The sequence below is a fragment of the Opisthorchis viverrini genome, assembly GCF_000715545.1.
Source record: "Opisthorchis viverrini unplaced genomic scaffold opera_v5_168, whole genome shotgun sequence".
In the NCBI taxonomy this organism is placed as follows: Eukaryota; Metazoa; Platyhelminthes; class Trematoda; order Opisthorchiida; family Opisthorchiidae; genus Opisthorchis; species Opisthorchis viverrini.
This window is the reverse complement of record NW_008751823.1, coordinates 318,215-330,417: the sequence shown is the minus strand read 5'-3', so window position 1 is coordinate 330,417 and position 12,203 is coordinate 318,215. Positions and strand designations below refer to the sequence as shown.

The 12,203-nt window shown below is 44.1% G+C and overlaps 1 protein-coding gene across 1 annotated transcript; it reads left to right on the top strand.

The window, feature by feature from the left end:
• Positions 1 to 859: 859 nt before the first annotated feature.
• T265_07325 (hypothetical protein) lies at positions 860 to 11,323 on the top strand (the record flags this gene model as incomplete). Its single annotated transcript, XM_009172817.1, has 5 exons — positions 860 to 1,044; positions 2,011 to 2,065; positions 4,485 to 4,661; positions 10,104 to 10,175; positions 11,210 to 11,323. The coding sequence occupies 5 exons, from the start codon at positions 860 to 862 to the stop codon at positions 11,321 to 11,323; spliced, it is 603 nt and encodes a 200-aa protein (XP_009171081.1).
• Between the last annotated feature and the right edge of the window lie 880 nt (positions 11,324 to 12,203).

Here is a 12,203-nt window from a genome sequence, read left to right as displayed (position 1 = left end):
TAAACCAGCACTAGGTCTCCTCCCCCACCCTATTTCTTTTTTCACTCTAGGGCTTTCAATATAATTACATATACATATGCTCGCACATTTTCTCGTGACCCTTGAATCAGAGTAAACCACCGGCAATTCAATCACTACACTGGAATTTTACTTAACCGCTAAAGCAAATCACTCCCGAAATAATAAAAAAATGAGACAATTGCCTTCACTAGTTTGTCATTACCGGTTTACAAAGTCGAAAACGCATACAGCTGAGTGGAAAAAGGCGTGCCGGATATTTTGATCTGTATCCCATTTGATGATTACCCTTTCTTGGGCGTGAAATCGGTGTCAGGTTTCTGTGTGCGTAAGCAAAGAAGTCTTGCGAGAATTATCAGTGCCCTGTAACTTGTGGGACGACTGACAGTTGGTCTACCGACCATGTATCTTGTTGCCTATGGAGTGCAAATAAGGCGGCAAATGGTGCAGACTGATCCGAACAAACATACCGCCAGGCACGCCGTTGTGGTGCGTTGTGGTGCGTCGAACCGAAAACATGTGTAAATCCGTTTAGGCATATGTTGTCTTACATTTCCGTGGTGTTTATAAGTCCTTCTTTTAGAGCTTTCTAGTCCTCCGAAAAGAAACAGCCTTCTGTTGTCCTTAGGATTAGCCCTAGTCAACTGGTCACAAAACAGGACAACTGAAGGGGGACAGAGAGATCAGAGTTCCGGATTTACAAGCCTACGTATTGTGCTGAAAAAATATTGGGCTTTTACTCCTCACCACAGTAACCACATATTAGCAAAGTTGCAATTTGCAGTGCAATTTGCAAGGCATATCTAAAGACTAGGTTCCACACAATCTAAGTACAAAACGAATGCACGGCATTGACCCGCTAATGGCAAGGTCAAACAATCACAATCGTTCAGCTGTAGTACCCTCTCGGCGCCTAGCTGCCATGCTAAATGAAGGAGACACGGGGGGATATTGCCAGGTTGCCCAAGACTGGACAGGGGAAGTCGAGAGGCAGAGGTCGGATTCGAACCATGGACCTTCCGGTCAGTAAATTAGCGTAACATATGACCCAAGAATTAGTTCCTATAGGCTCCAAGTGGGCCAAGCTCGGCGTAGTACTGGCTAGCATGTGTCACGTGACTAAATCGATTTGGCCTTGATGGTGTGATCATTTCGGATTGTCGGATCAAGCCTGCAGAACGGCCTCGATTTGGTTTGAGTGAAAACAACCTGTGTTGATGTGTATACCAACAGAGTGAAACAATGTGTTCTCTGGTCACCTAAATTATGCTATTGACACATATCTGACATAAGTAGGCACAAACCTAATTGACTGAATATTCAAATGCAAAGTAACAAAACAATCGGATTGTCTTACAAAGTGTAACAAAATTGTTACTACATGACAGTGAATTGAGCGGAATAATTCATACCTTATCTTTTCATTCCGAGACTTGGAACAAAGCGAAGAACAAACCACACTGAAGGACCCAAGGAGCCCAGTGTTGTAACGTGATACGTTTCAGTAGGACGGGTGCTGAACCAGTGGGGGCCGAATATACCCTGATTAATTAGAACACCAGGGAGACTGGATTTCCATACATACATCGCTGTATTGGGTCACTTCCATGTGGGCTGAGATGCTGTCGAACTGCCCTAACCCATACAAGAGGACCGCTGAGATTCCAAACCAAAATCTTGGGTTTCTGCGATCTGGTCCCAGGGGAATGACTGACTTAGAACAACTAAGCTGAACCTTTTTACAGCACGCATCGCTGTGTTTGTTACAGCTTCCAGCCAGAAGCTTCAGGGGGTTCTGCTCTTCAGGTATAGCTCAAACGATTACACCGGTATGAATGACAGCGTGGATGGTGGGCGGACGTTCTTCCGCGTCGCCCACTATGCACATAAGCCATTGCACTACCATGAATTCCATGAACTAAACATCCAGATTCACTGAGTTACCCTCTTCAGACAGGCTTGATGACATTTGTGTGTTGCTGTCGCTTCCAGTTGCATGGATCTAACCCCAGCAACACCGCTTCCCAACCCAAGCTCACCAATATCAGTAAGTCCGGCGGTATGAGCTGCCAGCCCAGCTGTAGAGCCTCCATACGTCAGTTCTACGTCCCACATGTATCGTGTTTTACGAAGGCTTGTCGGAAAATCACCATAGTTGTTTAACAAAATCACGCACGGTCGACGGCCTTGGGCACAAGTCCCGGAACTGTCGAGTTTCCGTTTTGCTTACTTTCCGCACAAAAGCCAGTGTCGAATCATACAAACCACATAGCCTTAAGCTCTTTCAAAGTGTACCGGTCCCGGCAAGCCTGGTGCATTATCTCCCACGTTTACTGAGCAGTGTGTGGACTACGCTGCAGTCTAGCCGAAACATCAAACATCCAACCAAGCTGCTAGTAGACTTCCGCCGGCGCGACCCGTGCCGTAATGCTGTTCCCTCCAAGTGACGACATATGTTCTGCCCCGGATGTCAGGTCGAAAACGGACGTGTTTCACGACCAGTAAGCTATCCGCGCGCGCGACTCGCACATGCAGACGGAAGGTTGGCATGGCACGGCAGGCCACCCACCATGTGTGTGTATGAACATGTGCGCACTGTTGGAAGTCCTGATGAACAACAAGCAACACATGCGGAGACGATGTTCAACCCCTCTGGACTGTGATGTGTAGGAGGGGGGTATAGCCAAAGGTGTTGACAAACCGATGTATCCGCGATCTCTTGATACGTAGGATGGAAAAAAGTTGATCAGATAGGCGCGGAACAAAGTTCGAACATCAACTATTGACAGTTTGTCTGAAAATGCAGAGAAGCTGGTCGTATGGTTCTCAAAGCAAACTGGTTAGAAAGCAGCTAGCTGGAAAACGCCAGATAACGGATATCCATGAGATCTGAGTTGGGAAAAACGAGCTTAGAGTTATGGGGCATCTCTATAGGCGGACGTGTCACAGAGAGGGTGTCGTGGACAGGTAGAGAGAAGTACTCAATCGTCTGGTGGAGGAGTCTGCCCCAGAGTGTACGACAAAACTCTAGGACCACCTGTATATTTTCGTCATAACTTCACTTGTTAGATAGAACTGAGTGATTTTTGGGAAAGCTGTGTATATTCAATTAGTTTCTAGGCTAAAAAGCCCACTGCATTCAGTAAAACACTGCGGTTGATGAAGCTAAGAGACACGTTAAAAAAGCATTAAACAGCAGAAATTCTGAAGGCTGCACAGACGAGATGTACCACCTTCATACGGTCCCATAATCAGTAGCGTCTGCTGAAGAGTGGATTCACTGACGTAGCTATACAATAAATATTCAAAAAGCCTCCATCTCGTTAGCCTTGACGCGTAGAGGGTTTGATCAGGTTCATTTAGACTTGGTTTTATGTCGCTTCAGCTTAGAAAATAAGCGAATTAACATAGCTGAAAGACCTATAAGACTAGTTTGTACACCCACAAACTCATCAGCATGAGAGACCTGATGGTGGGTTAGTTGAACAGGATATCGCAATGGTCCCCGCTCCTCATATAACCTAATATGGTTTGAGAAGATGTCAAACTGACCTACTTCCAGTCCTACTCTCCACTAGACTGAGGTCCCGTCCAACATACAAGGGGCAGTGTATCATCTAGTACGCTGACAATGAACTTCCCCACGTTTATTCTGTCCCCATTTGTAACCCCCGGCCCTGTTTTGTGTTCAGTGTGTATGTATGAACTGACGTTTGTTTGTCCTTACCACTTCACTCATTTGACCTTGGGGTCATCCAGCCATTTGTATCCAACTTCGCACGTGGGAGCCTGTTTGCTCTCTTGCTTTATACTTTTGTAGTCCAAGTGGACCGTTTGTTTTGGACGCGTATCTACTGTCGCAGTTTGTATAATTTGTGAATTTCCCTTACACTAATAGTGTCATATAGAAACCCAGCTCCGACTTCGTTTTGCCTACTCGGAGGTTCTGGTATTACGCGTCACTCGAAGATACCGTTCGACCGTTACAGGCAGCAAAAGTACAATGGACAATCCCTTGACTAAAAAAGGGACAAAATTCTGAACATTATATCCACGCACTCACCAAGCACCTCAGGGTTCTAAGACAAATTTTCCGTAGGCAATCATTGAAATTTCTCGTAGTGAAGGGGAACATGAGGTGACCCTATGATTGTGCAATATAAACTTTTGCCAATATAAACTTTTGGGCCAATGAACCGGAGCAATAAATAGCATTGCACCTTTTAAGTTTGATTTCCGATGAGATTCATAACCGGCTGACGGAAAATCACCCAGAACTGCAAAAGTAGTTAAAAAGCAGGTATTCATGTGGTGATTTTCTCACCGTTATTCATTCGTAGCCATCCGCAACAGTTAACAATAGCTGAATCAGTGCGCTTCGTAGACGTAGCATACTACTCATGAAGTTGCTGAAAACTCTCCGAAAATTCTGAAAAAACGACTGCCTATTGCGATATCTCAAACAGCGTACCAACTCACAAAGGAAGCGGCCTGATTCAGAGTATTCAGTTGAAGCGGACCATCGTAAACGAGAAATTCAGCTGGATTCAGTTGAGTCTTTTTCAAAAAGGAAACTACTCACAAGGTTGCTGAAAACTCTTCGACAGACCTCGACCGGTTTCGCCCTTTTTGGGGCTCATCAGGTAGGCGCAGTCCCCGAGTTTCCATCAACCTTATGTTCCACTTGAATCCAAATTGCATTGTTTTCGAAAAATACACTCATTTGCAAATCGATTTGGTTTTCACTGAATCCCTTATGGGTGGTTTCTTTCATGAAAATATATTGCGATATCTCGAATATCGTGCCAACTGAAACATGAGACGGCCTGTGTGCAGCACATCCACTTGTAGATTATCATAAACGAGAGATTCACTTGAGTCTCTCGTGAAGACCAAATTGATTCGAAACTGAGTGTATTTCTCAGTTGAGTCTTCTCTGAAAACCAAATTAGTGTGCGAATGAGCGTATCGGTCGGAAACTGTGCTTTCCGGTTGTTCACATCTGTTAGGTGAGGATGGACAATCGATTACAAGAAGCAAAAAGCCCGCGTGAACTGGAAATCATGGCACGAATTTTTACATTTATCTGATGGTACTCAACAGGCGAACGTAGCAATAAAAACTAAGGCAAAGTTGTAAGATATTGCGAAGTGCGTTCTTTATTCAGAACGTAAATACTATCAGGTCGATTGAAGCGCACTACGCATACCCACTTCATTTAGCAGCCTACCTAGTTGGCAGTAAGGGATGAAGTAACCACATAAACATTGTTGAGTCTTTTCTTCTATTCTCACTGTCTAGAACGTGATTCCCGGGTTTTGTTGTCTCCACTTTGCGCCTACACCCACTTTCTTTGTCATCACACGTCTTGTTCAAATCAACACGTGGGTTCCTCCATCTTGTGGCCACCTTGCTTTGAGTTGGTGTGAACTTTAGGATCCCGTTTGGAATTAGTAGTTCTTAAACCGTTGTATGAAGGTCGGCGTAGTCCCATAATCAGAGGTCTGTACACTTTTACTACTTTATTCTTGCATTCGTAGTAACGCATTTGTTGACAGAGCTCCATTTGAACGGTTGAACTTTTTGGGTTCTGCATGTAACGCAGTGTGGCCCAACTGATTGCTTGAAATGAGCAATGAAAATTGCATCGATATTTTCCAGTATTGTGTGACTTTCAGGGGTGGGGGACATAATAAATGCCATACGTGTATCGATCTGGTGGGTCCGGTCGATCAGCTGAATAGTGGTTTCACCGTACGCAGTCCCACTCAGAATACTGAATTCGGAGTACGGGTGAACTAGTCAAAGTTACATTTGAGGAAAGCGACCCTTCAGTGAGCAGGAAGATGATTAGGACACTTGAAACTATTGTTCGTTGAAAGAAGACCTGCGACCAACTATTGAACCATCACATCAGCCATTCAGTGGGCCGCAATGAGAAGAGCATCCACGCTCGACAGATACACTGGATAATAAAAAAAGTGACAAAGAAAACGTCTTCCTAGAGTATTCCAGAACTGTGGATATCCAGTGGATCGTACCAGCGGCAAGAACAACAAGAACAAATCGGTAGAGTATCACGTCAAAGAATAATCCTGATAGCCCATAAATCAAGTGCCACCATTTGGAGCAGACTGGTTACAAGATCAAGGGACAGAATTGACAGAGCCAAGAAATTGGCTTGCAAGCCTTTCGTCACCATACGAGGAGACATTATCGGTGCGCAGTTGGGTGGGTACTTCTTCCTTGCCTGCGTGCGTCTATATAGCATTCGAACGCCATCTGTTATCTCCTAACGTGATTGGCTACTTCACTTAAAATGATCAACTGCAAAACATTAAGCTGGTTTCAAATGGTACAGAAGTCAACATCTCTTTTCTCTTTCCCGATAGGCAGTCTGCTAGATTTCGGTTCATTTCACTCTTGGTTGTAGAATGCTCAACTTCGAATTTGAGTACCAGGGGTCAACTCCGGAATCTACCCTTTAGAATAGTACAAGCCGAATGTTACTTTAATATTTCCCACGGACGCGCTTCACCATGACGCAACAAGCGCGAGTTTAAGCTGTACTGGGTAAACCGGTCGCCATTCAACTCATCCAACGTATTTTATCCCTGTCATTTGCTCCGCCTTTTTTCGATAAATCATCGATTCACCGACCTTCGTTCTTTGAATCTATCCACTTTAGTGAACTTCACTTCATTAAACGTTCAATTCACGGTTATATCTATCGATCCAAAAAACCGATGGTAGATCATCTCTGTGAGCAAAAGACACTGCGATGCAGATATGGATAATCACACTACATATCGGTTAATTCTGAACGAGAAGTTAGACAGGTAATCGAACCCTTACGTGCGTTTCTAATTCTTTTTTAAATTCTGACCTGGTCGTTTTCGATAAAAATAAGTCAGCCATTTTCTCGAGAACACTATAGTGGAATTATCTGCAACGCCATCAAATGATGGTTGTTGAGGGTTGTCGTAGAAAAACCGAGACAGGAACTAACGTTAGTTGTCATGCTCCCAGATCGACAAACAATTCACCCACGTAACACAAGAGTGCAAGTACATTTCAACGAACCACATACTTTATCAGGTTTTGGGTGTAAGCAGATATTCTCAGAAGTCTTGTGACATCCTCTTTGCAACCCGCAGCTGCATGCGTGAAATGAAATTCGGTGAACGTTGAAATTCGATTTCCATGAGTTAATGGTCGGAGTGTTGAGGATGTAGAAAGTGGTTTCATTGAACTGAATTGCGATAATTTAGTCATTCAAGTAAGCAGGTTGATTGATGGCCATTCATGCAAACTTTAGATTAGGCTCGAGTTTTTTTTGAAGAGGAACGAGTGAATCTCGCCAGTTGCGTACAGTTTGGTGCTGAATTAGAACGCAAGGTCGGTGGCACTCCTGCAACCATGTCTGAAGGACAGAAACCAGTAGTGCGCTGCCACGACGTTGTCAGCAACCTTATGAGTAGCATCTTATGTCGAGAAAAGATAATGTTCATTTTCAACTTTTTCTGTGACCCGCTTGATTTCTCGAATTGGTGGATCGCCTAGGTGATCTAACATCCAGTTCGCACCACATAAAAACTTTGGTCAAACGGCTTAGGCGAACATTAGCCAATAGCCTGAGAACATCACAAACGAGAGATTCAGCTGGGTTCCAGGTGAGTCTCTCGAAAAAAACAAATTAGTTTGCAAATGAGTGTATATTCGATAATCTCGTGCAATTTGGTTTCAAGTAGAACATAAGGGTGACGGAAACGTGGGGACTGCGCCTACCTGATGAGCCCCAAACAGGGCGAAACCGGTCGTGGGCTGTTGACGGATTTTCAGCAACCTTATGAATAGTACATTACAAAGATGTTAGTCCTTAAGGTTTCAGCTCCATTTCGCCAGAAATCTTCAAGAGTCTTGATGACAAGATCACCAGTGACGCTTACCAAATTTCGTATGATAAGGAAAAATACCCATTCGAGAAGAACAGTGAACGAATTCAACTCATATCTTGGAGTTTGGCTCGCACCAGTTTCTGTAAGATGTCCATATCATAAATTTGTTTAATCGTTTACCGAAGCACGGTTGTCAACAGTGAATATCTACCGATTGCCTTAGTTTGACATAAATCTATTATTTGTAGGTATCATTTACCAATAAAGATTTCACAAAACGATCAGTGTGTCCTGTCAACAAAAATGTGATTCTGCGGAAATTCTACATCTCAAAGCTGAGTCACGTACCTCCCAACAGCTATTCGTTAACAGCGGGATTAATTTGGTCGGTTGAACAGGTTTAGCCAAGGTGTTTGATCCACCCGACCAAGCGGGACAAACAGACAGCGGAGTGTCAGGCCAGTCTGAGAGTATTTTGGGCCAAACGCGTGGGCGGGAGGCTAAATGGATCGAAGAAACGTGGTAACAGTGACTGAAAGTGCAGAAAGGCTGCGTGTGAAAAAAAACAGCAGTGCAACTTAACGGTCTATCTTAATTAAAGCATCCAAGTTTCATTTGAGCTGGTGTTGCGTTTTTCTTTCTCAAAAGAAGCCTTCTGGAGGAGTCACCTCTATTACCAGGGTGAATGTTGAAGCGTCGAACCCTTTTCTGTTGCAGCATTCATCGCGGTCATTTCCTCGAATTCGCTTGGCCAGCAAGTTAGCCTTCAACACGCGCACGACACCAATCGTTAAGGAATTTGGCAACTGCACTATCGAGTGAGGATTATATAACTAGGGAATGTGATGGAACAGTACGTGTAACTCATGGTTTCTTTTTCGTTGACATGTAAAAGTACTTCACCTTGAGAAAATAATCTCCGATGGTTCTTAGTGTAGCATAAATGTTGTGTCGTCCGGAGGTAACCCATCATCTCGCGTAAGGAAGAAGCCAAAGTCGAGCACAGGAACAGGTCTTTTTTTGGTCTTTTTTGGTCCTTTTTTGGTTACCTGGGATATGCATAACTTTGTCTTCTTGGGTCAACCTGGAATGGTTGCACGAACCTTCGCTTTCGCCTCGGTCTCGATCTCTTTTCGTGAGGATTTGTATCGTTCTGCTTTTGATTCATTGTATTTGNCGTATAAGACATTTACACGGCGCCGCAGGATGCATCCAGGCTGCCAGGTTGTCCGATTGTTTCCAAAAGCCAATGCAAGTACTGAGTCACCAACGCGGAACTTCCTTTTGCGTGCACCATGATGTTGATTGAATTGGTGTTCCATCTTGTGATTTCTGACTTCTAGTTTTGGTCGTTTAGGGATCATCAAATCCGATGTTGTTCTCAAGCGCCTTCCCATGAGGATTTCAGAAGTTGATTTGCCGTCAGGAGAATTTGGGTTCGGAGTGATACGGTAATTCAATAAAAAGTTTTCCAGTCGCTCTTCCAGAGTCCCCTCTCCCATCGATTTTTGAAGTGCCCGTTTCATCGTATCCACGAATCGTTCTGCCTGTCCATTTGACTGAGGGTGGTATGGGGCAGTTCTTGTGTGTTTGATCCCATCCCCGTCGCCAGGTTGTTGTGTCGTCCGGAGGTAACCCATCAACTCGCGTAAGGAAGAAGCCAAAGCCGAGCACAGGAACAGGTCTTTTCTGCCGCGAAGTAAGGCCGTTTATATACATCGGAAAAAATGGCAGGAATTGGCTGAGACTTTCTCTTCAACCGAATAACCAATAGGAACCAACAGTTATGCACAGTCGAGCAGAAAAATAACGAAATGCAACGACCAATAGGAGTCACACGTGAGAGCGGAACGAGGATAAATCAATGGGGACTTAGTACGATGCAATCTGGTGGCTGAACGTGTGGTGACGACAAATATAAGCAGAATGTGAGAATTGACGAGAAACGATCAGTCCGTAGTTAAGACGAAATTTTAGACAATTAACAGTTCCGTTCTGGTAACAATAAATGAGGGAGAATCGGTTGGTCATGATACAAGCTAACATAAAACGGTTTACCATTGATGTATAAATGTATGTACATGTATCTGAAGAGGGACGAGATGGCTCAAGTGGTTAGAGCGCCAATTTACTGACCGAAATTTCCGTGGTTCAAACCCGACCTCTGCCTCTCTGTCTCCTGTCTAGGCTTGGGCAGTATCCCAGCCCTCGTGCTTCCTTCGAGTGGCATGGCAGCTAGACACCGGAAGGGTGTTACAGGTGAACGATTCGATTCGATGTGTATCTGGAAATTCAGAAATTCAGTTTATTTGGTTTGAACTACACCTAATCACATGCATCATGCACCCCATTAGAACATTTCAGTCTAGGTGACTGCAATTTCTTCGTCGCACCGCATAGCTGGACTCTCCATTTGATCTACAATGTATCCGCAATTCCGATAGACAAACTGTACAGCCAACATGTATCAACTTGCTCTGTTAGGCGCGAACGCTGCATTCATTTATTGCTCGATCATCAATACAGGCTGAGCTTGGATGTCTTGTGCCTTGGCTGGCTCCGTTACCGAGTTGTATCCATGTGACTCCTGTGCTTTTCCGTTGCTTTTCTAAGGGCGTACAATTTCAGGTTTTATTTCGTAATAACCTATTCACTGAGACACGCATAGCCACCCGAGATAGATATACAGTGGTCTGATTCACGGGCCACCTGCTGATAGCAAAATTAAGATGACCAACTGAAAACTAACTAATAATTAACTAAATTAATTAAAAGCATAAACGAGGGATTCAGTTTAGTCGCTTGCGAAAATCAAATTGATTTGCAAATGAGTGTATTTTTCGAAACTGCAATTTGGGTTCAAGCAGCACATAAGGTTGATGGAAACTCGGGGACTGCGCCTACCTGATAAGCCCCAAGAAGGGCGAAACCTGTCGTGCGCTGTCGAAGGGTTTTCAGCAACCTTGTGAGTAGTTTCCTTTATGAATAATACAGTCTTCATGCTGGATAATCCAAGCAGACGCGCTTTTTGTAAACCATATTAGGTTATTTTGCTATCTTGTTGCGATATGATCCTAACTGTACAAGTGGTGCATGTGGGAGCGTGTTTCCCATCTCACTGACCCAATCGGTCTACTTCTGCGTCAACTTCTAAAAATATATCAGTATTCGGGGGATGGTAAGGCTTTCAGACTGTCTGATTAGGAACATCGCAAGGAAACTACTCACAAGGTTGCTGAAAACTCTCCCACAACACACGACCAGTTTCACCCTTCTTGGAGCTCATCAGGTAGGCGCAGTCCCCGAGTTTCAATCAACCTAATGTTCTAATTGAACCCGAATTGGGCAGATTTCGTCAAATGTACTCATTTGCATATCACCTTGGTTTTCACAGGAGACTGAATTGAATCTCTCGTTTATGATATTCTTCAACTAAATGTGCTGTACAAAGGCCCCAAGAAGGGTGAAGCTTGTCCCGGTCTGTCGGAGAGCCTTAAGCAACCTTGAGAGTGGTTTCGTTTATGAAAACATACTACTCTATCTCGAATACCGTGCCAACTGAAACATGAGACGGCTTTCATGCAGCATATCCAGTTAAAGAGTATCATAAACGAGAGATTCACTTGAGTCTTCTGTGAAAACCAAATTGATAGACAAATGATTGCATTTATCGAACATAGCAAGGACTTTCGAAGGGTCTTCACTCAGACCAACATCTGAATGGGAGGGTATTCGTGATTTTCTTACCTGCGGCCAGCTGACGGACTTTTACTTGTTTTCGAGAAGGCCGTGGCTGCACATTCGATTTTCTGATGCCAAAACCATTCAGGACAACACTGGTGAAGTCATTAGGTCATCTGGAATTAGAGAAAACCTCAGTTCGCTACATGTGGTAGTCAACCGATTTTACAACCTCATCGCTTTTAGTCCCAACATCTTTGTCTCAGTACAATTACCCTGACGTGTTTTATCCCTAAACCACAATAGACACAACTTTTACGACATGTGGATGGTGACACATGGATTCAGGATAAGCGCGCAAACATACAGACTGGTCCAACGATAAAACCCGGGTGGAAGGAAAATGAGTTTATACACCTCGAGGCATTGGCTAGGAAACAAACTGACCAGCCGCAAAACAAACACAAGCAAGACTCGGGTAATCTTCGTCGGTGAAACTAGCTACCCACTTATGCATACTAACTTTTTTCTTTCAACCAGACTGAAGCTACGTTGCAGTTACCAGTACAGCTGATTTGATCAGCCGGCCGATCGATGATTGATCGA